At 53.4% G+C, this 26,922-nt stretch overlaps 1 protein-coding gene across 7 annotated transcripts in view; it reads left to right on the plus strand.

Moving 5' to 3' along the window:
* The window catches only part of NCKAP5L (NCK associated protein 5 like), a 33,248-nt gene extending 12,639 nt beyond the window's left edge, over positions 1 to 20,609 (plus strand). The window contains exons 1-14 of one of the 7 annotated variants that reach the window (XM_040488207.1): positions 3,888 to 4,020; positions 4,283 to 4,695; positions 6,616 to 6,675; positions 7,751 to 7,911; positions 9,306 to 9,374; positions 9,499 to 9,537; positions 10,266 to 10,385; positions 13,042 to 13,155; positions 14,470 to 17,090; positions 17,993 to 18,155; positions 18,371 to 18,452; positions 18,810 to 19,118; positions 19,197 to 19,339; positions 19,707 to 20,609. In XM_040488207.1, the coding sequence (XP_040344141.1) occupies positions 7,789 to 7,911; positions 9,306 to 9,374; positions 9,499 to 9,537; positions 10,266 to 10,385; positions 13,042 to 13,155; positions 14,470 to 17,090; positions 17,993 to 18,155; positions 18,371 to 18,452; positions 18,810 to 19,118; positions 19,197 to 19,339; positions 19,707 to 19,919 (3,996 nt within the window). In that variant the 5' untranslated portion in view covers positions 3,888 to 4,020; positions 4,283 to 4,695; positions 6,616 to 6,675; positions 7,751 to 7,788 and the 3' untranslated portion in view covers positions 19,920 to 20,609. Of the gene's footprint in view, positions 1 to 3,887; positions 4,021 to 4,282; positions 4,696 to 6,615; positions 6,676 to 6,770; positions 7,912 to 9,305; positions 9,375 to 9,498; positions 9,538 to 10,265; positions 10,386 to 13,041; positions 13,156 to 14,469; positions 17,091 to 17,992; positions 18,156 to 18,370; positions 18,453 to 18,809; positions 19,119 to 19,196; positions 19,340 to 19,706 lie in introns of those variants that run through there. The other 6 variants (XM_040488208.1, XM_040488204.1, XM_040488210.1 and 3 more) reach the window with 6 other exon arrangements.
* Positions 20,610 to 26,922: the final 6,313 nt, after the last annotated feature.

The raw sequence follows: 26,922 nt of genomic DNA on the forward strand, positions 1-26,922 counted from the left end.
GTGAGTCATATGGGATGTGAACTATGTCTCACAACTTAAAAAGGGGCGCCTGGTGGGGCGCCTGGGTGGCTCATTCGGTTGAGCGTCCGACTTCGGCTCAGGTCACGATCTCGCGGTCTGTGAGTTCGAGCCCCGCGTCGGGCTCTGTGCTGACAGCTCGGAGCCTGGAGCCTGCTTCGGATTCTGTGTCTCCCTCGCTCTCTGCCCCTCCCCCACTCATGCTCTGTGTCAGAAATAAACATTAAAAAAAATTTTGTTTAAAAAAAGGGCGCCTGGGTGGCTTGGTCAGTTAAGCATCCAACTCCTGATATCGGCTCAAGTCATGATCTCACAGTTCATGAGATCAAGCCCTGGGTTAGTCTCTGTGCTGACAGCATGGAGCCTGCTTGGGATTCTCTCTCTCCCTCTGCCCCTTCCCCACTTGCACATACTCTCTCTCTCTGTCTCTCTCTCAAAATAAACATTTTTTTTAGCCTTAAAAAAAAAAAAAGTCTATGAGGAAGTGGCCACTAGAGGCACTTGTGCCTGAGAAGGCAACGGGGATGGGAAAATATTGTATGGATTTAGCAGTGTGGCAGTTACTGCTGACATTGGACCAGGCTAAGGAAGGAGTAAGACGTGAGGAGAGGTTTTTTTGGGTTTTTTTGTTTTTGTTTTTGTTTTTGTTTTGAGAAGTTTGGTTGTGGAAGGCAGAAGAGGGCAGCGTCTGTAGAAATGTCGGGGGAAAGATTATTTTTCAGATGAAAGACAGCCTCAGAAGTTTTAAAGGCGGGCGGGGAAAGGTCTCTTCAGGAGGTAAATACTCAAGACCTAAATGGGGATGGGCCCGGGGCAGGAAGGCCTGACCTTCCCTGGGAAGATGACATCCCCTCTGCTGTCAACGGGAGGAGATGAGGAGGTGGGAAGAGGTCTGAGGGGTTTTCCCTCTGCTGATTTTGACCCTCTGGGGAAACCAGGGCAGGTGATAGGGCAGGCGACTGAGGGAGTGGAGTAGGCGTGAAGCCCTATATACTGCAGATCTAACAGGGAACTGGGGTAGGAGTGCCGGGCAGGACTGGCGGTGATCTGGCTGGGACGGCTTTCCTTTGGTGAGGAGAGAATAAGAAATAACGTAAGCAAAAGCCTGGGGACAGGAGTGAGGGTCCAGTCCTGTCCTACCCCATCCTCTAGACTCTGTGTGGAAAGAAAGCATTGGCCCAGAAGGCTCAAGTCAGGGAATCCTGGCGATCTAGAACTCTACCATCCCGTAAAGTAGCTGCATGTGGTAATTCAAATGTAAAATGCAGTTACTCAATTGAACTAGCTACATGTCCGGTGCCCAATAGCTACATATAGCCAGTGGCTACCATATTGGACAGTATAGAGTAAACATTTCATCATCACAGAAAGTCCTATCGGAAAACACTTCCAGAAAAGTGATTCTTGGGTCACCTGGGTGGCTCAGTCAGTTAAGCGTCCGACTTCGGCTCAGGTCATGATCTCACGGTTCGTGAGTTTGAGCCCCGCGTCAGGCTCTGTGCTAACAGCCCAGAGCCTGAAACTTGCTTCGGATTCCGTGTCTCCCTCTCTCTCTGCCCCTCCCCCGCTCATGCTCTGTCTCTCTCAAAAATAAACATTAAAAAAAAAATTTTAAACAGAAAAGAAAAGTGACTCTCAGGCTGTTTTGACCTGAGGACCCCTCCAACCTCTAAAAATGTGAGGACCTCCAAAGAGCTTTGGTTTATATAGGTTATACCTATTGATATTTACTGTCATGTAAATTAGAACTGAGAGTTTTCAACATCTAATTAAGTTAAAATAATAATAAACCCATTACATGTTGACATATTTTAAGTAACTGTATATTTTCCAAAGCAAAAAAATAGTGAAAAGAATGGCATTGTTCTTCATTCTGGCATATCTGTCACGTCTGACAATAAAAGGCAGCTGGATTCTCATATCTGCTTCCGTATTCAGTCTGCTGTGATATCACATAGCACATAGTCTCTGGAAAATGCCACTGTATACTCAGAGAATGAGAGTTAGTGTAGTATCTACATTAATGTACATTAGTATAATATCTACATGAGAGTAATGTAGAATAGTGTCTTAGTAGTATTATGAAAATAGTTTTGATTCCGTGGATTCCTTGGAAGAACGTCAGGGCCCCTGGACCGCATTTTGAGAACATGGTTCTAGAACAGCTTCCACTTGGCGTAAAGGAACTTGTGAGAGACTAAAGTGATTTGCCTAAAGTCACACAGCAAGTAAATTGCAGTGCTGGGACTAGACTCTAAATCTTCTGCCTTTTGGCTAAGATGGGTCCAGCTGGGCTTTCGGGAGTGGGGACTAGGCTTCTGGGCCACAGAGCCCCTGGCCATGTGGCCCTATAAATAAACACTTTGTGTCTGTGTCTGAGCCCCTTTCCTCTGCCTACCCCCAGCAGCTGCTTTTTGTTGTTGTTGGGTTATGCTTTAGGCAGGGAGCATGAAGGAACTAGGAGAAGAGAGGTAAGGGGTTTTGAAGTCTAAGACTTTGGGGCTCAACTGCCCTTCCTCCGGCCTGCCTGGAGGGCAGAGGACTGAGGTTAGAAAGAACCCATGGGCGCCTGGGTGGCTCGGTTGGTTAAGCGTCTGACTTCAGCTCAGGTCATGATCTTTAGGGTCATGAGTTCGAGCCCTGTGTCAGAATCTGCGCTGGCAGTGCGGAGCCTGCTTGGGATTCTTGCTTTCTCCTCTCTCTGCCCCTCCTCTGCTCGTGCTTTCTCTCTCTCAAAATAAATAAATGAACTTAAGAAAGAAAGGAAGGAAGAAAGAACCCACACCATGGGATGGAAGCTCTTGCATCCAAAGTCCTCTTGTGAAGAGGAAGTTGGAAGGAGATGCTGGGGGCCCCTTCCCCATGGACACAAGCCTCTCAGTAGGGCTATTGTGTCTTGGGGCCAGTTGTCAGGAGGAGGGAAGGAAATTCTTGTCTGTCCTCTTTCCATGAGGGGGGAGGAGACCAGTTGGAATTCTTAGGGCTGAAAGATGCTTTGGGCAGGGATTAAGGTGGCTGCTTTCAGGCCAGGAATGCCCTGGGGCCTCAGTCCCTCTATCCCTCCCCGACCCAGGGCTGATACTGTCTGGAAAGGAGTGTTTGCTGTGGGTGCAGAAGTTGCTGTTTACAAGTGGACTCTTGGGTGTGACGGGGATTCCAGAAAGCAGCTGGGGGATGGGGGGGGAGCAGGGGGGAAACGGTTGTTGTTACGGATGATTCTGTTATTAAAGTGAGCTTCTCCATCTCTGCCTTCCCACAGCTGCCCCCTCTCCCCCACCCCCTGGTCCCTGGCTTCTCTCCCTAAAGGACTCTGGGGGGAACAGCTGGTGAGTGAGGGGCTCACTGGGGCCCAAAGCCCTTGGCTAAGGGCCAGGGTGAGGGAGCATGGAAGTCAGGCTTGCTGCCACCTCTCTAGTCTCTTCCTCCCAGGCCTGGCCTTGGAGGGCAGGGAGGGGTCTGTGCCCCGGCTGGGGAGAGGGTGGGCACTGCAATCCTTACTTCTTTGATCTGTCTGATTGAAAGGCCGGGACAGTCAGCTCTCTTCTGGGCCCTGTGACTAGGCCAAAGAGATCGTGTCACCCAGATTTGCTCAGTGATTGGGCTGAACCAGCTGTGTCCCCAGGTTACCCAGACCCCCTTGAGCAGCTGCTCCCCCTCCCTGTCCCTGGCTGCTGCTTACTGCCCCAGCTCTGGTCTTCCTCCCTTCCCCTTCCTCCCTCCCCTCAGCAGCACTGAGGTCACCTCCCTCTGAATCAGGCCTTTGTGGGGGGCGGGGCCACCCGTTGGCAGTTCTGGCGGGAGAAGCCTCCAGTTCGAGTTGGAGCTCCCACCTCCTGCAGCTCCATCTCTACCCAGCATGGCCGGCCTCATGTGTTCCAGACCCAACATCCAACATCCAGGCGTGTCGTGGGACCACCGGAGGAATGTTTGAAACCAGGGCCACCCTGAAGCACCCAGATTGGGGGTTTTCCAGGCCGGGGGGTAGAGCTGAGCACAGAAGCTGTGAGTAGGAGTTGTGGGGCCCGAGGGAGGATGGGGAGGGGGTGGAGGTGCAGCCCCTGGGAGAGGGGCCCCCACTGACACCCAGCAGGGGGAGCTACTGGGGAGCCAGTCTGGGTTGGTTTTCTTCCCATGAGATTGAGGCTGAAAACCCAGACTCTGAAGGGCCAGATTCCTAATTAGGCTCAGATTGGGAGCTGGAGGGGGTACTCTCTCGATTCCCTAGAGGAGAGTGAGGCTGCAGGAAGTTTTCTTTTCACCATAGGAATCTTGAACTTAAACTGGGGTCCTGCTTACAGCACACTCTGCTCCTGGCACCAAGTTTAAGTGCCGACCTCTTCCCTGTGACTTGATAGCGATCCGAGCTGACAGCTTCCTGCCCTCTGCTTGTGGCCCTGAAGATGAAGAGAAGGCCTCTGGGCCTGAGTTGGCCAGACCACCTCGACTGAGGGCAGAAAACTTCTCCCCAAAGCGAGGTTGAGTCACGGTCTGCCTTCATTTCCGGAGCCTCTCCTAAGCCCAGCTGGGGATCCAGAGACAGACGCGCGTGACAGAGCTGTTGCTTTTGGGTGGCTCATCACTTGGAGGGTCTCCTCGAGGTCACGGTGGGACTCAGGCCTCCCTGCCCTGGGATCCACAGAGGCTCAGCTTGAGAGAGTGGCAGCAGTCAGCTCTGTGGTGTGTTTGGGTCCCCACCCTCCTCAACACACATAAAACCACATACATAATCCACTGCCAGTCCCCACGATCTGGGCCTCATGGATGTGTTTTTACTTTTGTTGTTTTAGGAAGAGAGATTCTCCTAAACCGTCTTCGCCCTGAGTTTGGTTTTTGCTGTTGTGTTGGGAGCACAAAGACTCCGGCTCTTCTCAGCTTTAGCTCTCTCCCTTTCTGGCCCCTGGAGACCGACCTGTTCACCCCACTCCTTTCCTTCACCCTCCAAACTTTGTCTCTCCCATCCCCCAGCACTCCTTCTGCAACCCCAACCCCACTATTCCCGGGGAGCGTCTGCAGGGAAGAAATGGTGAGGGGATTGAGGGAAGGCGAGGAAACCGTGGGGACAGTGGGAGCCTCTGACTCAAAGGATCGGAGCCGTGCTGGGGGAAGGGTGGAACTCGAATGGCGGAGGTAACCTGAGGCCTTTTTTGGTTTTAACCCCTATTTATGTATGTGGGAAGGGGAGGATATTTCCTGAATTTTTTTCATTTTTTTCCAAGCCTGTCCATTTCTAAAAATATCAAACACGATAATGTCATGAGGCATATGAAGTTCTACTTGATACATTTTTTATGATGTTAAAATAACAAAGGACTTTAGATTGTTGTGGAATGTTTAAAAATAAGTGTTACAAGTTTTTCCTTTTCCTGCACTTTCCAGAAGCCCCCTTTCCCAGTGTCACATAAACACGGGCACACACTGTCTCTTACTTGCAAAGAAATGGTTCTCTCCTTTTGCAGTTGCCCCTTTCTCCCTCTAGGGTGGGGAGGGGTTGGGGAGGAAGAGGGCCCTGAGTGCAGCCAGGCTGGGGCTGCACTCTCAGATCTGTGGATGCCCCTACTGCCCCGACCCCACAGGGAGGAGCCTGGGACTCAGAGTCCCTTACAGGTGAACAGACAGTAGCAGCAGGCTATGAGGCAGGACTTTGCATCGTGTCTCTGTCAGGATGTGAACATGAAAATCCTCCATTTACCGAGTTCATGCAAGATACTCTTTATACATGATCTCATTTCATCCTCCAACAACCACGTGGGCTAAGTATTCTTACGCCCATTTTATAGGTGAGGAAACAGAGTTTGTAGAGTCAGGATTCTAACCCGGATCCGTCCACGTGCAAAGCTCCAGGAGCCCTGGGACTGTATGGAGCTTACAGAATACAAGGAGCTTACGGTACAACTTGTGTGTGTACAGAGAGGCCTCATGGGAAGGAGGAAAAGGAGGCCTGTCCAGTGTGCATTGTGAACCGGCGTGTATGTCTTGGGAAGCATCCTTTGCCTCCAGTAACTGCTTCCTCAACCCAGGCCGGTAGCCCCGCTCCCCATAAAGTTGTTAGGAGAATCAAATGTAGGAGTGCATGAGAAGGTGCCAACACACTGCTCAGCACGCAGGGTATACGCGGTGTATGTGAGCGTAACTCCTGCCCTTTGGTTTCCTTAGCTCGAATACAGGTGTTGACAGTAACATTCAATTCCTTTTGTGGCTGTGGGGATTAAAGAAGACGATGTGTGTTGTGGAAGGGCCCCAAAGCGTCATGTGTTGCTGTTCACTCCTATTTCTCATCTGAGTGATTTCTGGCTGAAAGCCGGGGACCTTCGCGCTGACTCTTTTCTGTGTCTGGAATGCTCTTCCCATTCCAGGGTTTCCTCTGGACTCCACTGAGGTCTCTGCTTCGGTGTCACCTGTCAGTGCCTTGTTGGGACCCAATGTGCATTCATTGGTTTATCTGTATATTATGTGCCTCTCCCAGTGGAATGGAAGCTTCATAAAGGCAGAGCTCTCTCTGGCTTGTTCACCCCTATGGCCCAGTGCCTGGTACACAGCAGGAGCCGAATAAATGCTTGTGGCTTGCATGGCTAACATCGTCTCCCTCTTTCTCAACAGCCAAGGTGACCATTCTGGCTTCTAGAGTGTGTGCCAGCCTGGGTGAGGAGGCAGAGACAGGTGAGGGGCTTTGAGCCTGTGCATGCTGCTGGGGGGACTGGAGGAGGAAGATGGGGGGCGGGAGAGGCATCCCCAGTGCCCTACAGCAGAGGACGGGGGTGGGGGGGGCGGAGACCAATCAGATGTGGGGTTGGTGAGCTGTTAGAGGACTCCTTCCTCTCTTCCTTGGGCTGAAAGTGCTGAACTCCAGGGGGGTCAAAGAGGCCAGTAGTCAGTGGTGGACTGGGGGCCCCCACACTTTTAGGAAGGGTTTCCCATCTACTGGAAATTTCTACAATATGGGTGCAAAAGAAAGAAACGAGTACTTTCCTCTAGCAGAGAAATTGAAACTCAAAGGGCAGATGAAGACTCATCAGCTAAAGCCAGTAACCATGGCAGTAGCTGGGAGTGGGTGAGGCACATAACACGACACGGGACAGAACCCTGGCTGTATTGTGTTCAGGCAGTGACAAACTCATCTGTGTAGTCATCATTCTGTCTCTTACATGCCAGCTTTCACACCAACAAGTGGGGGCCTGGGCAGTAGAGTGAATGTAGAGCCCCTGCCATCACGGGGTTGACAGTCTCGGGGAGGCGGTTACAGAACTGTGTAGGAAGGGTGCCCAGCCCGGCCTTGGAGTGGGGGCCCTGAAGTATGAGTAGAAAGGAGCTGGCCAAATGGAAAGCAGGGAGGGGTCAGGAGACCCTGCAGAGGGAAGGGCATGCGCAGTGGGGCCTCGCGGGGAGCAGGGAGCTTGTGAGGCTTGCAGGCCACCTCCCACCACCGTGCCCAGGAAGATACAGTTCGAGGCCCATCTCAGCCGAGAATCCCGGTCTCTTAGCAGTTGGCCAACATCTGTGTGACCTGTGGTAGGCCGAGCTGAGCGCAGTTGCAGGGGCTATAAAACAGTGGTCCCCGTTCTTAAAATGGGAAAAGTGTGTCTGTGCGTCCGTCTGTCCCGTGACCAGAAGAGCCTGAGTCAGACCCTGAGTTGTTACAGTATCCATGGCACATCGGTCACACTAAACTCCAAGAATACTGACAAGTTTTGTCTTTGTCCTCCTCCTCCACTCACCTCCTCCCTGTGCCCTGGAGGAGCCGCCAGGGCTTCCTTCACTTGTTCCCAGGGCCCGATGTCAGAGGCCATGGAGCAGCCAGCCACGAGTCCTGGAAAGCCGAGGCCGGGAGAGGGTGGTGACGGCGGCACAGAGACGGGCACCTGCCAGGAGCTCCTGCACCGGCTGCGGGAGCTGGAGGTGGGGCACCGGGCGGCATGGGGGCGGCAGTGCTGGCCAGGACCCTGGGGAGCTTGGGTGGGCTTTGTGGATGTGGTGGCCCTTCCTCTTAGCCTGCCTCACCAGGCTGGAGCAGAGCTCCTCTGAGAAGCCCTTTCTTTGCTCTGAACTCTCCAACCTGGGGCCAGCTTGGAACAGGAGGCATGCACAGGGGTGGGCCTATCCCAACCCCCACACGTCTCTCGTCTTTACCCCTTTCTTCCCCACTTTTATGCCTGTGCTGATCTCGGAAAGGCATGGTCACAGAGCCCACAGGAAGAAGGATTTAGATGACCTAGGGCTCAGGAGTTGAACGACAAGGACACGGATCCCTAAACTAGGCTTTTTGCCAATTCTTTTTTCTTTTTTTTTTTTAACGTTTATTTATTTTTGAGAGACAGAGAGCGTGAGCAGAGGAGGGGCAGAGAGAGAGGGGAACAGAAGATGGGAAATGGGCTTCTTGCTGACAGCAGCGAGCCTGATGCAGGACTCCAGCTCACAAACTGAAGTCAGATGCTCAACTGACTGAGCCACCCCAGGCACCCCTCTTTGCCATATTCTTAAGAACCTGCCCTCCATGGGGCGCCTGGGTGGCGCAGTCGGTTAAGCGTCCGACTTCAGCCAGGTCACGATCTCCCGGTCCGTGAGTTCGAGCCCCGCGTTGGGCTCTGGGCTGATGGCTCAGAGCCTGGAGCCTGTTTCCGATTCTGTGTCTCCCTCTCTCTCTGCCCCTCCCCCATTCATGCTCTGTCTCTCTCTGTCCCAAAAATAAATAAAAACGTTGAAAAAAAAATTAAAAAAAAAAAAAAAAAGAACCTGCCCTCCTCTCTCCAGCCTCCTCTGCCCTCTCCCCAGGGAAATAAGGATTACTTTTTTTTTTTTTTAAGTTCATTTATTTTCAGAGAGAGAAAGAGCACGCAAGCAGGAGAGAGGCAGAGAGAGAGGGAGAGGGAGAATTCCAAGCAGGCTCCATGCTATAAGTGCAAAACCCAACGTGGGGCTCAAACTCCGTGAACCATGAGATCATGACCTGAGCCAAAATCAAGAGTCAGACGCTCAACCAACTGAGCCACCCAGGCGCCCCAAATATTACTTTTGACACCTCCCAGCTTAAGTCCTCCTGGCCACTGTATCTCCCTGGCCCCTCCAACCTTACTGACTGAGGTTGGGGTTTACAGAAACCCAGCCATCTTAGCTCTGCCTTCCTGATGCCTATGGTCTGTCTCTGTAGGCCTCCCCATGGTAGAATCCAGTCAGAGCCAAGAACTGGGGCAGGGGTGTAGCTAGTAGTCTCCATGTCTCTCTTTCCTCCAAAAGGAATTTTCCCTGGCAGACAAATGATCCCATAGCCCTTTTTTGCCCTCTTCCTCCCGTAGGCAGAGAACTCGGCGCTTGCCCAGGCCAATGAAAACCAGCGGGAGACCTATGAGCGCTGTCTAGATGAGGTCTGTCGTGTCTCCATTGGGACTGATGCTGGGGGATATCGGGAGGCGGGGGGAGCACGGGTTGTCAATGCTCCAGGCAGAGGTTCATGGGCTGATGGCTCTGCATTGGGCTTTCTGTCCCCAGGTTGCCAACCACGTGGTACAGGCGCTGCTAAACCAAAAGGTAAGCAGCCATGGGAGACATTCTTACCCCTAAGCCCAGATGCCCTGGGGAGAGACCCTGGGTCCAGCAGGGGAAGTCCTTCCTGGGAACCCCTGAGCCTACTCAGATAGGGGCTAGAGGAGGGAGCTTGGTGGAAATGGCCCATTGACCCTCCAACAAAGCCCCCTCTCCCCACCTCAGACAGGTCCATACTGTTCTACCTGGAGGCAGAGGAGGGCTAGGTAAGGCCAGGTCTCTGAGCTATGGTAACTTTGATTTGGGCTTGACTCTTTCCCTTATCCTGGCCCGAGCTGTTTTCTCCAGATTGTGATGGCCCTGACAGCAGTGTTAATATTGTGAGCACAAGGTGTCACCTAAATATTTACTCAAGTACTGTGGGAACTTCTTGACTTATGAGCCACTCTGACCCCCAGGTCTTCCTCTGCCTTATATGGGCCTTTCTTTGATGTGTGGTTTCTAAGAGGCAGGGGGTTGGCTCCAGGGATGGGAAGGATGCCAAAGGGAATAGGATTTACCTCCCACCAAGGGTGGTAAACTTTAGGGAGTTTACCATCCCCAGACAATGTGACAGCTATACACATAGGCAGGCAGTCTCAGATCTCCATAGAAGGGGGCCGTGGGGGCAGAGCATGCCCAGCAGGAGTGCTGCCACTCTGATGAAGGAGACTGAGCTCATACCACTTGCCCTCTCCCCGCCACCCTCCCCTGGCCTCCTTGGGCGGTGGCAGGACCTGCGGGAGGAGTGCATCAAGCTGAAGAAGAGGGTGTTTGACCTGGAACGGCAGAACCAGATGCTCAGCGCCCTGTTCCAGCAGAAGCTCCAGCTGACGACAGGCTCCCTCCCCCAGGTGGGTACAAGCAATTCTCCTTCCCTCCTCCTACCTCAGCTCCTGCCTCTCCCAGCCCTACCATCATCACCTTCTTTTCTCCCAGCACCTGAAGAAGCAGGCCACAGCCATTCCCCTCCATTCTGGGGGCTGTGGCCGTCTGGGAGAGGCCCATCTGGCCTGATAGATCTGAGCCTTAGATGGGGACATGGGGAGAGACTCCCTGAGTCCCTTCATGCTTGGCTTTCCCCAGCCTCCCGGGTGCTCCTCGCCCAATTGGATGGCATCCTTTCTTATTGACAGACAAGGTTCTTGCTTGTTCCTGCCCTATGTGGGGAGATGGGTGGAGGCTGAAAATGCAATGATTTCAAGCTCCCAGGGGGCCCCTTTGGCCACTGCTTTGCTGCTTCTTGGCCAGGGGCAGGGGTGGGGCTGGGTGTAAGGCGCCCCGTGCTTAGTGTCACAGAGAGGTCAGGAAAGGCACTTCAGCCGGGTCATTCTGTGCGCATGCCTAGTTGTGAGTGCTCGCCCGCTGACACACAGGCATGTCCTCAACTGCTAGTCCCTGATTCTAGCCCTGGCACCTGGCTTACCCAGGAAAAGCAGAAGGCTACTAGGGGTGAATCCTGAACTCAGTTAAGATGTCCCTCGGGGTCGGTCTGTCAGTAGCCCCAAGGCCGGGGTGAGACGTGGGACTGGGAAGATCAGGAGCAGCTCCAGGGACCCGAGGTGAGCATCAGGTGAGAGGTCAGCCAGCACACCTCTAGCCTACCCCCAACCTTGACAAGGAGAGAAGCACCTTCTGTGTGTATCTGTCTGATGCACACCGGGCAGACCTTGCCCCCCCCCCACACCCTGAGCACGATGCCCCACGGCTCCTTGAGAAGCCTGGTCCCTGGCAGAGGCTTTTCATCACCATGGTCTTTTAGGAGCCTCTGTCCCTGCTCTAGAGTCCACCCTGGGATCCTAGAACCCAAACCACACTGGCCAAGCTCACCCTGTCCACACCTTTCTCGGTGACCAGTGATAACAGAGGTGTAGGTCATCCTTAAGTCACTGATTCCTTAAATGAAATCTGGGACCTCTTGGGGTTTGGGGCAATAGATCTATCTCCCCCAGCGGTAACATGACATAATGGAAAGAGCATGAACCTTGGCCTCAGAAACACTTGGATTGGGTCCCTGACTTAGCTAATTCTTAGTTATGTGACCCTGGGCAAATTACTTAACTTTCCGAACCCCAGTTTTTGTCTTATAAATGAGGTTCGAGATACCCACACTGCACGTCGTCGTAAGGATGGAATAAGATAATATATAGCGTTTGGCCCATAGTGGTAGTCAATAATCAGCAGCTCTTTTTCATTATCAGTGTCACTCTAAAGTTGTGCTTTGCTAGCATGAAAGCTCCACTGAGCAGATGTTAATTAAGCTCTTGCTGTGAGCAGCTCCTTTGCCGACACATGTATGGAACTGGACAGGGGTGTGGCCTGTGCAGAGCACATAAACCCTGAAGGCTGGGACTGCTTACAGACAGCCTTAGTACAGAGCAGAGTGTGACAGTACTGTCCAGGAGCCCAGAGGGGAGAGAGGCCAGCAGAGAAGGGACCTCAAGGAGGTAACATGGGACCCAGGCCTTGCTGGACAGGAGATTTAAAAAAAAGCACAGTTGGGGTTGAGAGAAGGGATACCCTGTGGAAGGAAGCACAGGGAAGCCTAGGCAGCAGCAGCTGTTCAGCTGGGCCGGAACAAAGGCTGTACGAAGGAGCAGCGAGTGAGAACCAGAGGTGGCATCGGGGAAGGTCCTGCAGGCCAGGCCCAGGATGCCGGCAGAGGAGTCCAGACTCGTCTTCTTAGGCAGTGGGCAGGAATCGGAGGCTTTGAGCAAAGATGCTTTGGATGAAAAAGAAGAAGATACTGTAGGCTACCTCGTGTGTCAGAGATTTGTAAAGGTACCAAACCAGGTCAGGGAGACAAATGCTAAGCAGCATCCAGGCCACAGCAGTAAGGATCTGGGCCGGAGCCGGCCGGCCAGAGGGGAAGCAGAGACGCCACAGAAGCGGGAGTTTTAAGCTGCCTCATGTCTAGTGGAGATGCCTAGGGGATGGAAATGACATTTTCAGGGACTGAGAGAGAAGTAACCTGTGATTAAGTAGTACCTTTGTCTTCCTCAGAGACCAGTCGGTGGGGACAGAGATGATAACTCCTGCCATCTCTTTTCTAGGACCCAGTGACAAATGCTTTTCCATTAGTCTTAGCCATCCCTGTGATGCTAGGGTCACAGGCAGTCAGAACAGGAAAGGGGCTTCGAGGCTGGCCCTCTCTGTAATCAGGGAGGAGGTCCTGCAGAAAAGCAGAGTGGTCCTGGGGCCGCCATGGGCACAGAGGTTAGGCCTGCCATTGCCATTGCCACTGCCTGTGGTTTCTCCACAACCCGAGTAGTCCCGTCTCCCTGCCACCGGGCCTCACACTTCTTCATTCTATCTGTGCATCGTCTCCCAAGGCTCCTCTGACCAAGTGATAGGGACAGTGGTGAAAGCCACACTGTAGGTCAAGAGACATCCCTGAAGGAGCAGACTTGGAAGAATGTTCTCCTACCCTGGATGGGAAGTCCTAAGTTCGTGAGGGGGCAAGGACCTGGGACAGACAAGGCCCTATGCTAACTCTGCCTCTCCCTGCAGATCCCACTTACCCCACTCCAGCCTCCATCAGAGCCACCAGCCTCTCCCTCCTTGAGCTCTGTCGAGGGACCGACCACCTCGCTGCCTCTGGGGCACTGTACTGGACAGAGAGAGGTAGGAGATCCGGGCACAGTGGTCGAGGGCTTCGCTGGCTGCAGACTCTTCAGTGGGTATTCCATTGCTGTTTCCTAAGGAGTTCCAGGGGAAGGGCTGCTTCCTGGGGCACAGATATGAGCCCTCGGCAGTCAGCCTTATACTAAGAACAAAATCCCACTGCCAGTTGCTAGCCTTGCAAACAAAGTTAGTTAGGTGTTAGTAAGACTTGTAGTTAACATTTCCCGAGCTTTTACCCTATGCCAGGCACTGTGCTGAACACCTGGATGTCATTTATCTTTTTTTTTTTTAATAATTTTTGGCATACGTTTATAATTTTTTTAATGTTTATTCATTTTTGAGATAGAAACAGAACGTGAGTGGGGGAGGGGCAGAGAGCGAGGGAGACACAGAATCTGAAGCAGGTTCCAGGCTCTGAGCTGTCAGCACAGAACCTGACGCAGGGCTCGAACTTGTGAACCACAAGGTCATAACCTGAGCTGAAGTCAGATGCTGAACCAGCTGAGTCACCTAGGTGCCCCTTGGCATACATTTATAATTGTATACATACTTATTTATTCAAGTCCCCAACTATTATGGACTTATTCTTTTGCATCCCTGGTCTCATTTATTTTATAAGGTTAATCATAGGGACCATCCCCTTTCATAGGTGATGCAGTGAAGCTTAGAAGTTAAGAAACTTGCTGAAGTTCATATGACTAGTGAAGCAGCAGACCTGGGACCTGAACCTACACAGTCTGGCGCCAGAGCCTTATCTAGTTAACCATGACACCAGGTGGACAAGGTCCAAGAAGGAGCCGGGCAGAAACAGGGAAGGGCTTGCAGTAGAGTTATCCCAGTTGCCTTCTCCACAGGGATCAGGTCAGCTGTCTGACCTGAGAAGGCCTGGGCTTGCCTGCAGTTACTGACTGAGGACTCGGCCCCAACACATCCCCTTCTATAGTTTCTGTGTTCTTTCTGGAGCCTGCAAAACAGGCCTCCCTCCCCTGGGGCAAACCTAGATAATCAGGGTTGTAGGGGTGTCAGCCCTGCTGACCCCAACAGCGGTGGGAAGTGGTGGAGGAGGGGGGTGCTGGGATCACCAGGAAGGGAGGTGGGGTACCCACCCAACCCCAAGGACACCAGGAAGAAGAGTTGGGGTAACCGGGGCTCAGTGACTCTGGAGGAAGCCGAGCTGTCCCATCCGAGAAGCTAGTAATTCCTTTTGCGACTCAGACAAAACCAGTCCGGCTCTGTCCCTGACATAGTCAGTTACTCCCAGCTCAGGTCCTGGGCCTGCACATGGCCTCCTCATCATGCCATTTCTCCCCGAAGGTGTGTTGGGAGCAGCAGCTGCGGCCAGGAGGCCCAGGACCCCCAGCCGCCCCGCCCCCAGCGCTGGATGCCCTGTCCCCTTTCCTTCGAAAGAAAGCCCAGATCCTGGAGGTGCTGAGAGCCCTGGAAGAGACGGACCCCTTGCTTCTTTGCTCACCTGCCACTCCCTGGCGGCCTCCAAGCGAGGGTCCTGGCTCCCCAGAGCCCATCAACGGCGAGCTGTGTGGCCCACCCCAGCCTGAACCCTCATCCTGGGCCCCCTACTTGCTACTAGGCCCTGGTAGCCTGGGAGGCCTGCTACACTGGGAGCGCCTCTTGGGGGGCCCAGGGGAGGAAGAGGGTGCTGGGCGGCCCTGGGGTCCTAGTAGAGTCTCCTCCCAGGCCCAAGGCACTGGCTCTGGGCCTCCCTGTGCCCCAGGCAGCAGTTCCTCTTCCTCCTCTGATGAGGCAGGTGACCCCAACGAGGCACCCAGCCCTGACACCCTGCTTGGAGCCCTAGCCCGCAAACAGCTGAACTTGGGCCAGCTCCTTGAGGACACAGAGTCTTACCTACAGGCCTTCTTGGCCGGGGCTGCAGGCCCACTCAGTGGGGACCAACCAGGTCCTGGGCAGCCATCTTCCCCAGACCAGGGGCCCCCACAGCTGTCCAAGTCCAAAGGCCTCCCCAAGTCAGCTTGGGGTGGGGGTACCCCAGAGGCCCACAGGCCAGGCTTTGGTGCTACCTCAGAGGGCCAGGGGCCCCTCCCCTTCCTCAGCATGTTCATGGGTGCAGGTGATGCCCCCCTGGGCTCTCGGCCTGGCCACCCCTACTCCTCATCTCAGGTGAAAAGCAAGCTCCAAATTGGCCCCCCTTCTCCTGGGGAAGCCCAGGGACCCCTTCTGCCCTCTCCAGCCAGAGGTCTCAAGTTTCTAAAGTTGCCTCCAGCCTCGGAGAAGGTGCCCAGCCCCGGAGGCCCCCAGCTCAGCCCCCAGCTTCCCCGGAACTCCCGAATTCCCTGTCGAAACAGCGGCTCAGACGGCAGCCCCTCCCCATTGCTGGCCCGCAGGGGTCTGGGTGGAGGAGAGCTGTCCCCGGAGGGGGCACAGGCCCTGCCTACCAGTCCTTCACCCTGCTCCGCGGCCCTGGACTCTGCACAGTTGAGACCTCCCCAGCCAGCCTTGTCCACCACGCTGTCCCCGGGACCTGTGGTATCTCCCTGCTATGAGAACATCCTAGACCTTTCCCGGAGCACCTTTAGGGGACCTTCCCCAGAGCCACCTCCTTCCCCACTGCAGGTACCCACCTACCCACAATTAACTCTAGAGGTGCCACGGGCCCCTGAGGTCCTCAGAAGTCCTGGAGCTCCTCCCAGCCCTTGCCTCCCAGAATCCTGCTCCTATGGGAGTGCCCAGGAGAAGAGTTTGGACAAAGCAGGCTCAGAGTCTCCCCATCCTGGCCGCAGGACCCCAGGCAGCTCATCCAAGAAGCCCAGCCAGGGGGCAGGGCGGCGACCTGGGGATCCTGGCTACACACCTCTGCGGGACAGACTGGCAGCCCTAGGGAAACTGAAGACTGGCCCTGAGGGGCCAGAGAAAAACGGGGTGCCAGCCAGGCCTGGCACTGAGAAGTCCCGGGGAGCAGGGAGGTCAGGGGAGAGCGCTGGAGACATGGCACCCCCCGCCCCCAGGCCTCCCGAGGGGCCAGACGCCAAGGGGGCCTTGCGGGGGGCACTGGCCTTAGGCACAAACAGCCTGAAGCAGCAAGAACCTGGGCTCCTGGGGGACCCCGGGGCCCGAGTCTACTCCTCCCACTCCATGGGGGCCCGGGTGGACCTGGAGCCTGTCTCACCAAGGAGCTGCCTCACCAAAGTGGAGTTGGCCAAGAGCCGGCTGGCAGGGGCCCTGTGCCCCCAGGTACCCCGTGCCCCTGCCAAAGTGCCAGCCTCAGCCCCCAGCCTTGGCAAGCCCAATAAGAGCCCCCATGGCAGCCCTACAAAGCTGCCTTCCAAGTCACCCACCAAGGTGGTACCCCGACCTCTGGCCCCACCAACTACCAAGGAGCCCCCCAAGCCTGACAAGAGCAAGGGCCCACCTTGGGCAGAGTGTGGCAGCACTACCGCCCAGCCTACGTCCCCCGCGCCCAGCCCTGCTGACCCAAGCCAAGGCCCTGAGGGGCGGGCCCCACACTCCGCCATCGAGGAGAAGGTAATGAAGGGCATCGAGGAGAATGTGCTGCGGCTCCAGGGCCAGGAGCGGGCGCCAGGTGCTGAGGCCAAGCACCGCAACACCAGCAGCATCGCCAGCTGGTTTGGCCTTAAGAAGAGCAAGCTGCCAGCGCTGAACCGCCGCACAGAGACCGCCAAGAGCAAGGAGGGGGCCAGTGGGGGCTCCCCACTCCGGAAGGAAGTCAAGATGGAAGCCCGGAAGCTGGAGGCGGAGAGTCTCAACATCTCCAAGTTGATGGCTAAGGCGGAAGACCTACGCCGGGCACTGGAGGAGGAGAAGGCCTACCTGAGCAGCAGGGCCCGGCCCCGGGCCGGAGGGCCAGCGCCAGGACCAAGTACGGGGCTGGGGCAGGTGCAGGGCCAGCTGGCTGGCATGTACCAGGGCGCAGACACCTTCATGCAGCAGCTGCTCAACAGGTGAGGGCCTGGGACCAGTCAGCAGGTGCTCAGTGGCTGGGGGCGCTTTTCCATGGGCACACCTGGGGTTGTGACTGCTTTTCCTGAGAGCAAAAAGGGTAGGAGGTCAAGTAAAATGCCGCCGAAGTGTCTGGGAGTTCATGGTCTGGCCCAGAGGAAAGATGGGGTCTTGAATCAGAAGCCTGGGGTTTGTGCCCCCACTCCCCTTCTCTCTGGCTGTCTGATGTGGGACACGCTGGGCCCGTTTAAGAGGGGTTCACAGTCCACATTTCCCTAGATTTGTCTCCAATGCTGCCTGCGTGTGGTAGTTAAAGGGGCTGCTAGTTCCTAACCGTGGGCTGATAAAGGTCTTACTCTGGGATTTTCTATCCTATAGAACAAGGAGTGTCCCCGTCCCATCTTGCCCATTGGCACCTGCCACAGAGTCAGCAGCAGGAGCTGTGGTTCAGAGAAGGGGCCACCCCATCTTGGGATTGCTCCATCTGGGCCAGATGAGGCAGAATGTCCATAGGGGTTGGGTGCCAGGTGGGGTGCAGTTTGGACAGCAAGTGTGCTCAAGTTCAGCTGGGGCTGGCAAGATGTGTCCTGTGTGGACCAGGAAGTGACCAGTCTGCCATCTATTAGCAGTGTCCAGAGGTCTCTAGGCTCGGCCTTGTGTAACTTTGGGGAAGTCGTCTCGTGTCCCCTGCCCCTGCTGTTTCTCTGGGGTTTTCCCCAGGGTCTCCGCCTGTGCCCAGCATCAGGAGGAGTTGATGGAGGCAACCACCAGGGATATGTCCCCAATCCCAGGGGCAGGGGTCAGTGGGTATTCCACTAGGCCCAGCACCATTGGAGGGAGTGAGGTCAGCATGTCTGGGTAGACCCAAGCTTCCCTTTATCTCCGTCTGCACTGCTGCCTGTAGGGTGGATGGCAAGGAGCTGCCCCCCAAGAACTGGCGGGAGCCCAAACCAGAGTATGGCGATTTCCAGCCAGTGTCCTCTGACCCCAAGAACCCCTGGCCAGCCTGTGGGCCCCGAAATGGCCTGGTGGGGCCTCTTCAGGGCTGCGGAAAACCTCCTGGAAAGGTAGGTTCTTGGGAGAGGGGCTAGGTATTGGGCCTAGAGGGTTCCCCGTCCCTGGGGCCTGGAAGCTGCTGGATGTGATGTACTCATGGTCGCTGCATGCTGGTGGACTGCAGACACTAGGACCCACAGTTTAGGGGTCCCAACGGCAGAACTTGGGGAGGGCTGTGGGTGAGGGTGGGAGGACTGGGTTCTGAGGTCTCCTGTACCGCACACAGCCGAGCAGCGAGCCGGGAAGGCGGGAAGAGATGCCCTCCGAGGACAGCCTGGCTGAGCCAGTGCCCACCTCACACTTCACAGGTCAGCAGGGTCAGGGGCCAAGGATGGGACCTCTTCCTCACCCCCTGCCCACTTTACTCCTGTCCTGTCACTGTAGCAGGTGCCAGGCCCGGAGTGCCGTCGTGGTGCCAAGCACCAGATAGGCACCGGGGCTGCGCAGAACTAAACGCCTCCCTGCCCTTGGGGTACCTGGCCTGCCGTCCACACGTGTTTCTCCAAGCACAGGGGAGGTGGGGGGAGGGCTGGCAGGGATGACAGCCTGTTGGGCCAGGAGGGGCCCTGCCCAGGTGGGGAACCTGGGCTGGGGCAGGATGCCAGAAGAAGGCAGAGGGGCTGAGCCCACAGCCTCACGTCCTTGACTTACCCTCCCCTCCCCAGCCTGTGGCTCCTTGACTCGAACCCTGGACAGTGGCATTGGGACCTTTCCACCCCCAGACCATGGCAGCAATGGGACCCCCAGCAAGAATCTTCCCAAGACAAAGCCACCACGGCTGGATCCCCCACCCGGAGTCCCCCCAGCTCGGCCCCCGCCCCTTACCAAAGTCCCCCGCCGCGCCCACACGCTGGAGCGTGAGGTGCCGGGCATAGAGGAACTGCTGGTGAGCGGGCGGCACCCTAGCATGCCAGCCTTCCCCGCTCTGCTCACTGCTGCTCCGGGCCACCGGGGCCATCAGGCCTGTCCTGACGGTGAGTGTCTGGGTAGAAGGGTGGGCCATCCCTGGAGCTTTACGTGCCACCATCCACCTTCCCTTTGTTCCCATGCAGATCCGTGTGAGGACCCAGGCCCTCCCCCTCCTGTCCAGCTGGCTAAGAACTGGACCTTCCCCAATGCGAGGGCAGCCGGCAGCTCCACTGACCCTTTCCTGTGCCCATCCCGACAATTGGAGGGGCTGCCCAGGACCCCCATGGTAAGCATGGCCAAAAGGAAAAGGGGGACGGGCCTGGAGGGCAGGAGGGATGATGTGGGGAGACCAGCCCCTGCAATGAGGTACAGCCCTGTCTTGGAAGCGGATGAAGGGTCAGCCACATTGGATGCCCCTCTGGGCAGCCCACCCACCTGCCCCTTCTCACACCCTTCTTGGAGAAAGGGTTTATTTCCCTCCCCAGAACCTTGGCAGACCACGCTCAGTGGTGCCTCTAGCCCGCTTCCTCTGAAATGTGCCCCACCACGGTGAGCCCCACCTGCAGCACCCCATCAGTGGGCAGAGCCCAGCACCCCTTGGACTGGACCAGGAGGCGGAGGGACTTCCTCCTGAGCTTCCCTTCCTTTCCCAGGCCCTGCCCATGGACCGGAAGCAGAACCTGGAGCCCAGCCGTCCAGCCCCTGCACCCCAGGGCCCGACGTTTGGAGGTAGCCGCACGCCCAGCACATCGGACATGGGCGAGGAAGGGAGAGTGGCCAGTGGGGGCCCCCCAGGTCTGGAGACATCAGAGTCTCTCAGTGACTCCCTCTACGACTCGCTCTCCTCCTGTGGGAGTCAGGGCTGAGGGGCTGCACCGCACAACGGTCCCTCTCTGGAGTTGGAGACCACCGACTGGACCAGCTCTCCTGGCGCCCCATCCCTCGGGGCCAGTGGGGCCCCTCCCTGCAGGGACCAAGGAGGCAGATGGAAAAGAAGATGAAGGGGGTCCCTGACACACCCCACTGCCCACTGCTGCTGTGGAGGGGATGACCGCTCTCAGCTCAGGGAGAGACCCCACCCTTGGTCCCTTCTCTCACCTGGAGTAAGGCTCTTCTCTGAGGGACCGGGGGTTCAAGGTGGCTGTGTCCCAGCCCCCAGCTCCCCCTTCAGGCTGAGCCATCTTGTGGTGCTGGGCTTCCTGCCCGCCAGCTGTGCCGTCTCTGCCCAACCTGGCTGCTCCCTGCCCTGGAGCCCCGCGGGGCCAGCCCAGAGTCCCCGTGCTGGTGGAGTTTGGGGGCGAAGGGTCAAGTTGCCTTCTCTCTCTGTCTGCCCTGGTCCTCCCTGCTGTCTGGATGGTGCTGCCCTCCCCCGCCCCATGTCTCTGGGGTCCGTCTGTCTGTCTTTTTGTTGTTTTTTTATATTAAAGCGCCTGGCCCGGTCCCCATCCCCCATCCCCGCACTGCGGTTAATTTATCTGTCGTTAAGAACTCGGCTGCTCTGCTTCCAGCCTCTGCTTCTGCCCTATTCCTAATAAAATGTGGAGGCCCCTCCCTGCCCTGGACTCTGCTTTTTCTGTGGGAGGACTCGAGGATGGACAGGTGGGTGGAGGCTGCATGGGCAGCAGAATGAGGGACCCCAGGGACGTAGACTTTCCCTCAGGTGCTCCTGTGAGGCAGCCCACCCCCCACCCCCCACAGGCCTAGAGTGGTCCCTGGGGTCCGGGGGATTCCTTGGGTTGGGCAGAAGGCTGAGCAGCTTGCGGCGAGGGAGGCTGTGGGCATGCACTCAAACTCCTGTACATACTGGGTGGGATAGGACGTACAAACTGAGCTTCAGGGGCCGAAGTGTCGACGGGGTTAAGTGTCTATAGCCTCCTGTTGCCAGGAAGTGAAGCACAGCTGGTTCTCCAACTGTTGCCACCTTATCTCTCCTCAGACGTTGGGCTTTAACCCCCGCCAATCTTCTTGCCCCTATTTCTACCTCAGATTTCCACCTCAGGTTCCCCTCACTCTGAAATTCTCCATATGGGAAGGGAAGGCCGGGAATGAGGCTGTGTGGAAGGGCCTAGGCTTCTGGGAGTTATTTTGTACTCTCCACATGGCATGAAAAGGCCATGGGGCGGCTGTGGCCCCCTAGCCTTTAGATTTCCTGTTGGACGTGGAGCTGGGCGTTACCTGAGGGTGAGGCAGGTGGCAGCCAGACCATCACATTGGCCAGCCAAGTTGGGCCCAGGAAGGCCTCCTTCTTGCCTAGCTTGTAAGACGTGGGGTGACTTGTCTAGAGTGCCCACCTGACCTAGCTTACACTTCCCCTCTCCCCACGAAATACAGTCTGAAGACCACCTGGCAGCACACACCGTCAGCACCCCGGGCCTTGTGACTGGGATTCTGAACAGTTCATCTTGGGGGTGGGGGCCCTGTGGTGAACACATGGTCTGCACCACAGGCTTGCAGAGCCAAGGTCACAGGGGTGTCTGGCAGGGAGTAGAGCTGGGCCCATTCACAAGTTGGTTAAACCACTGGTTCCTTCCTGTGCTCTGGCCAGCCCAAGGAAGTTTAGGGTGGGGAGGATGTCAGGGCCTCCCTTTTATACTAGCTCCTTCCACCAGTGTCTCCAGCCCCTGAATGCTCCAGAGAGTGGTAGAACTCCCTCCATTAAAATAAACACCTACCATGCCACCAGCCTCCTGGTCCCTAACCACCTCCCCCCACCAAGCCTCATTTCAGAGATGAAGATGCCAAGGCTCTGAGATGTTCAATGGCTTTTCCAAGGCTGAGAAGTGATGGAGCCTGATGGGAGTGGTTCGCTTCTGAGTATGAAGCTCTCCTTTCTTCTGGCAGGACTTTAATCCCCTCCTCCCTTTTTGGCCGATGGATCAGTCCTAATGGACAGGGCTTGAGAGCACTAGACTGGAAGTCAAGAGTCTTAGCCATGGAGTCTGGTTTTGTGGGAAAGTTCCATCCTTTCTCTGGGCTTTGGTTTTCCTTCCCTATGGAAGATTAGGAGGTTGGGTCAGACCACCTCCGCCCTGAGCTCTCTAGTCTTCCTACGCCTCCCTCAGTCTGGCCTCTCTCCCTCTTGTTTCCCTTGGTTGATGTTGTCGAAGAAGTTAACAAGATTTCTAGAAGGGTCAATCAGAGATCTTGGGTTTTCTTACTTCCACCTTCTACTTACAAGTCCTATCCCACTGTCCCTTCTACTTCTATGGGCTTAAGTATGATATTGCCATGCTGCTAATCTGCCTCTTGCCAGGAGGGCTTATAAAAGTTCTACATCCTTCTAACTTTTTATTTCTGGGGTTTTCAAGCCCCTTTCTCTGTTTGAACCTGATGTATGACCTCATTTCCTTGTTAGAACAGAATTGTTTGCCTGCGGGATATTTATCCTATTTCCTTTCCGGGAAAGAGTTTGGCGCGGTGGGTTTGACTCTGGGCTCCACCTCTCGCAAGCTGATACCAAAGGGTCCATCCATGTTTCTGTCACCAGGGTCTGGTCAGTGGGCAGCCAGGCTCTGTTCCACAGTGTTTGCAAATGCAAGGTGTCACCGTGGCCCCTGGGGCAGCGTGGGCCAAGCAACATCAGCCACACCTGGTTCTTTGGAACCAGCCCAGCCCTACTGACTGTTCCAAGGTGAGCAGCTCTCATTTCTAAGTCCCTCCCCGCCCCCCCCACCTCCAGGGTGCTGCTAAGGAGTGCTAGGCCCCTATGAGCCATCTCATAGCCCACATAACTATGTGTGCCCTCCATAGAGACCAAAATAGTCCATCTCAAGTAATTCTGTGGAAGGGGACATGCAAGTGAGTTAAAGACAGTCCTGGGGAATCAGTTTCTCCTTGTACTTCAAGAAAAGGGTTTGGCTAAAAGACGACTCAATCTTCACTATGGGGGAACACTTCATATCTCGGTTTGCAACATCTGCTTGCAGGATTAAGGTGACCTCACTATTTTCTCCGTGAACAATGGGTGAATGTTTGTCTTACCATTGTGTGTGACCCTCTCTGCTGAATTTCCCAAACAGAGGAAACCAAAACTGCCAGGCCCCCTTTTATCCCCCCAAACAGCACCAGAGCATCAGCAAAAGACTGATAAGGTTTCAGGTTCCACCTCTCTGGGCACCCTGCCTTTTACAGGAAATGTCCTAAAATGTTAACAGGTTTTCTCTGGGTTGCCAAGAGTTTCTATTGCTAGCTTTTCTACAAATGGTGTGTTTTGTTTTCTTCATAAAAAAAAAAGTTTTAAAAAAGAAACAGTCACGCTCCGCAGCAAACTCTAGATACACACACCCATTCTGTAATCCTGTGTGAGTTAAATCAAATATAGAATTTTTTTTTTTTAAGACAAGTGAATTTGAAGTAAATATAGGTGAGCGTTTCTATGACCTTGGGGTGGGGAAGAACTTTTAAAAATCTTTTTTATAGGGGCACCTGGATTTATCACTCAGAGAGTGATAAAGAATAAACTATAGAGAGTGTTTGACTTTGGCTCAGGTCATGATCTCACGGTTAATGAGTTCAAGCCCTGCATTCGGTTCTGTGCTAACAGCTCAGAGCCTGGAGCCTGCTTCAGATTCTGTGTCTCCCTCTCTCTCTGCCCCTCCCCTGCTCACGCTGTCTCTCTCTCAAAAATAAATAAACATTAAAAAAAATTGTTTAAATCTTTTTTTATAATTATTAAAGACATACAAATTATAAAAGTGCATGTTCACACTTTTTTCTTTTTTTTTTTTAAAGGAATTGAAGTTGAATAGAATGTTATATACAAGGAAGAAACGTCTCTTTCATACTCCAATCCCAACCTCACTCCCCAGACAGAACCCAGGTTGATTGGTAATCTTTTAAAATAATTTTTGTGTGTTTTTTAAAAATGTTTATTTATTTATTTTGAGAGAGAGAGAGCACAAGTACAAGCTGGGGAGGGGCAGAGAGAGAGGGGGAGAGAGAGAGAATCCCAAGCAGGCTCCATACTGTCAGTACGCAGAGCCCCTTGTGGGGCTTGAACTCACAAACCGTGAAATCATGACCTGAACTGAAGTTGGACACTTAACCAACTGAACCACCCAGGCACTCCGCAAATCATATTTTAGATGTGTGCACACACTTTCATATATAGAGTGTGTTTATGCTGACCTTTTATTAGACAATGAGATTATTGTATTGTGACTGATCTGCTTCTTTTAGCATTTAGTAATATGCCTTGGAGATCTTTCCAAAGCCCATGAATCTCCATTACCATACATGGCCTTCCATTGTATGGAAGTGCCTTGTTAATTTGTGTTCCCATGACAAGCAGTGCTGCAGTGAATATTGCATCTGTGTCTTTGGCCATTTGTGTGTTTTCATAAGATAAATTCTCACAAACGGAATTGCTAGGTCATAGCATAGGCTTAATTTAAATTTTTCATAGATATTAACAAATTGCATTTCTCTAACAATGTATAAGTGGGACTATCTTCTACATGATTCAGTATTAGCACACTTTTTATTCTTAGCCAATCTGGTCAGAGTAAGCGATCATGTAGACAGTCTTGTAGCCCAATGTTAGGGACTTTGACTTCTACTCAGGGTGAAATGGGGAGCCATTAGAGGGTGATAAAGAATAAACTATAGAGGGCAAGTATGGAAGCAGACCAGTAAGGGGCCTCTTGGGTAACTCCAATGATAGATGGTGGTGACCTGTTCCAGGGTGGCGGCACTATAGATAATAAAACCTGCTAATGTAATTGACGTGAAGAAAGGAGAAGAGCCAAGGGTAACTCCAAGGTTTTTGGAGCAATTGGTAGGAAGAAATTGTCACTAACTGATAAGGGGGAGGATAAATAGAGCAGACTTCAGGGAGGGAAGATCAGGAGTTAAGTGTTGGCCATGTTAAATTTGAGATGTCTATTGGACAACATCCAATGGAAAATGTGGAGTAAGCAATTGGGTATACAAGTCCAGAGTTTAGAAAAGAAGCCTGGGCTAGAGATATAAATTAATAAGTCATAAACATATGGATGTTATTTAAAGCCAGGGGACTGGATGAGATCAACGAGGGAGTAAGAAGAGGAAAGGTCTGAGTCCTAAATCCTGGGATATTTCATTTCTTTAGAGGTCAATGGGAATGAGGAGAGATCACACAAGAGGCAGTAAAGACAGTAGTACCAAGAAAATGTGGGGTTCTGGAATACCAGTGAAGCAAATGTTTCAAGGGGCACGTGGGTGGCTCAGTTAGTTAAGTGTCCGACTTCAGCTCAGGTCATGATCTCATGGTTCATGAGTTCGAGCCCACATCGGGCTATGTGCTGATAGCTCAGAGCCTGGATCCTGCTTCAGATTCTGTCTCCCTTTCTCTCTGCTCCTTCCCCCTCATGCTCTGTCTCTTTCTCTCAGAAATAAACATTAAAGAAAATTTAAAAAAAAAAAAAAGAAAAGAAAATGTTTCAAGAAAGATTAATCAGTGTCAAATTCTGCTGACACACCAAGATGAGGATTGAAAATTGTTTTTTCAGGGTGCCTGGTGGCTCAGTCAGTTAAGCGTCCAACTCTTGGTTCTGACTCAGGTCATGATCTCATGGTTTGTGAGTTGGAGCCCCGCATTGGGCTCCACGCTGATGGTGCAGAGCCTGCCTGGGATTCTCTCTCTCTCTCTCTCTCTCTCTCTCTCTCTCTCCCCATCCTGCACACTGTCGCAAAATAAATAAACTTAAAAAAAAAGAAAAAGAAAATTGTTTTTTTCAATTTAGCAATATGGAAGTCACTGGTGACCTTAGCAAGAGCATTAGTGGAAATGAAAGCTGCTTGGAGCAGTTCAAGAAAAAACAGGAAAGGAAGGATTGGAGTATAGACAACTCTTGTAAGAAGTAGTGAAGAGAACGGGAGAGGAGAGTGGAGTCAAGAGTGCAATTTTTTAAGTCTTATTTTTGAAACTATTTCAAACTTACGCAAATGTTTCCAGTACAGTACAAAAAACTCTCTTCTCCCAAACTATTTGAAAGTTACCAATTTGATGCTTCATCACCCAATACTTGACTATAGATTTCCTACAAACAAGGGCATTCTCTTATATACCCTCGTACCATCATCAAAATCAGGAATTAAGATATGATAATCTAATCCCCAGACCACATCCGAGTTTCACCAGTTGTCCCAATAATGTCTTTTATACCCAGTTCAACAGTCACATATGGCTTTTAATCATATTCTTTTTTTTTTTTAATGTTTATTTTGAATGAGAGAGAGAGAGAGAATGAGTGGGGAACAAGCAGAGAGAGAAGAGAGAATCCCAAGCAGGCTCTGCACTGTCAGCATAGAGCTGGACACAGGCCTCTATCTCACAAACTGTGAGATCATGACCTGAGCTGAAATCAAGAGTCTGATGTTAACTGAGTCACCGAGGCACCCCAGTCATATTTCTTTAGTGTCCTTCAAACTGGAACAAACTTCAGTCTGTCCTTAACCTTGGGACCTGGCTTTTTTTTTTTTAACTTTACAGGCCATTATTTTCATTTACCTCATTACTAAGGATGTTCACAGTCATTACTTAAGTTGGTATTTGCCCAACTTCTTCACTGTACATTTACAATTTTTCCCTATATACTTAATAAGAATCTAGCAGGGAGGTACTTTGAAACTGTGTAAATCGTTCATTTTCGTCAAACTGTCTCTTTATTCATTTGTTTATATCTGTATGGACTCATGACTTCCTATTTTATTCAATGGTTTGTAAGCCATTACTGTCATCATTTACTCTGGTGCTCAAAATGTCCATGATTTGGCCAGTAGGAGCCCCTTTAGGCTGGCTTCCTTCTCTTTGACAAACGCCCGTCATTCTTTGAGGATGTACTTTCTGGCACAATGTGGTCGAGATTCATCTTGGACTTTCCCCAACCC

This window comes from Herpailurus yagouaroundi, unplaced genomic scaffold, assembly GCF_014898765.1.
Source record: "Herpailurus yagouaroundi ecotype Mexico unplaced genomic scaffold, PumYag 166, whole genome shotgun sequence".
Classification (NCBI taxonomy): Eukaryota; Metazoa; Chordata; class Mammalia; order Carnivora; family Felidae; genus Herpailurus; species Herpailurus yagouaroundi.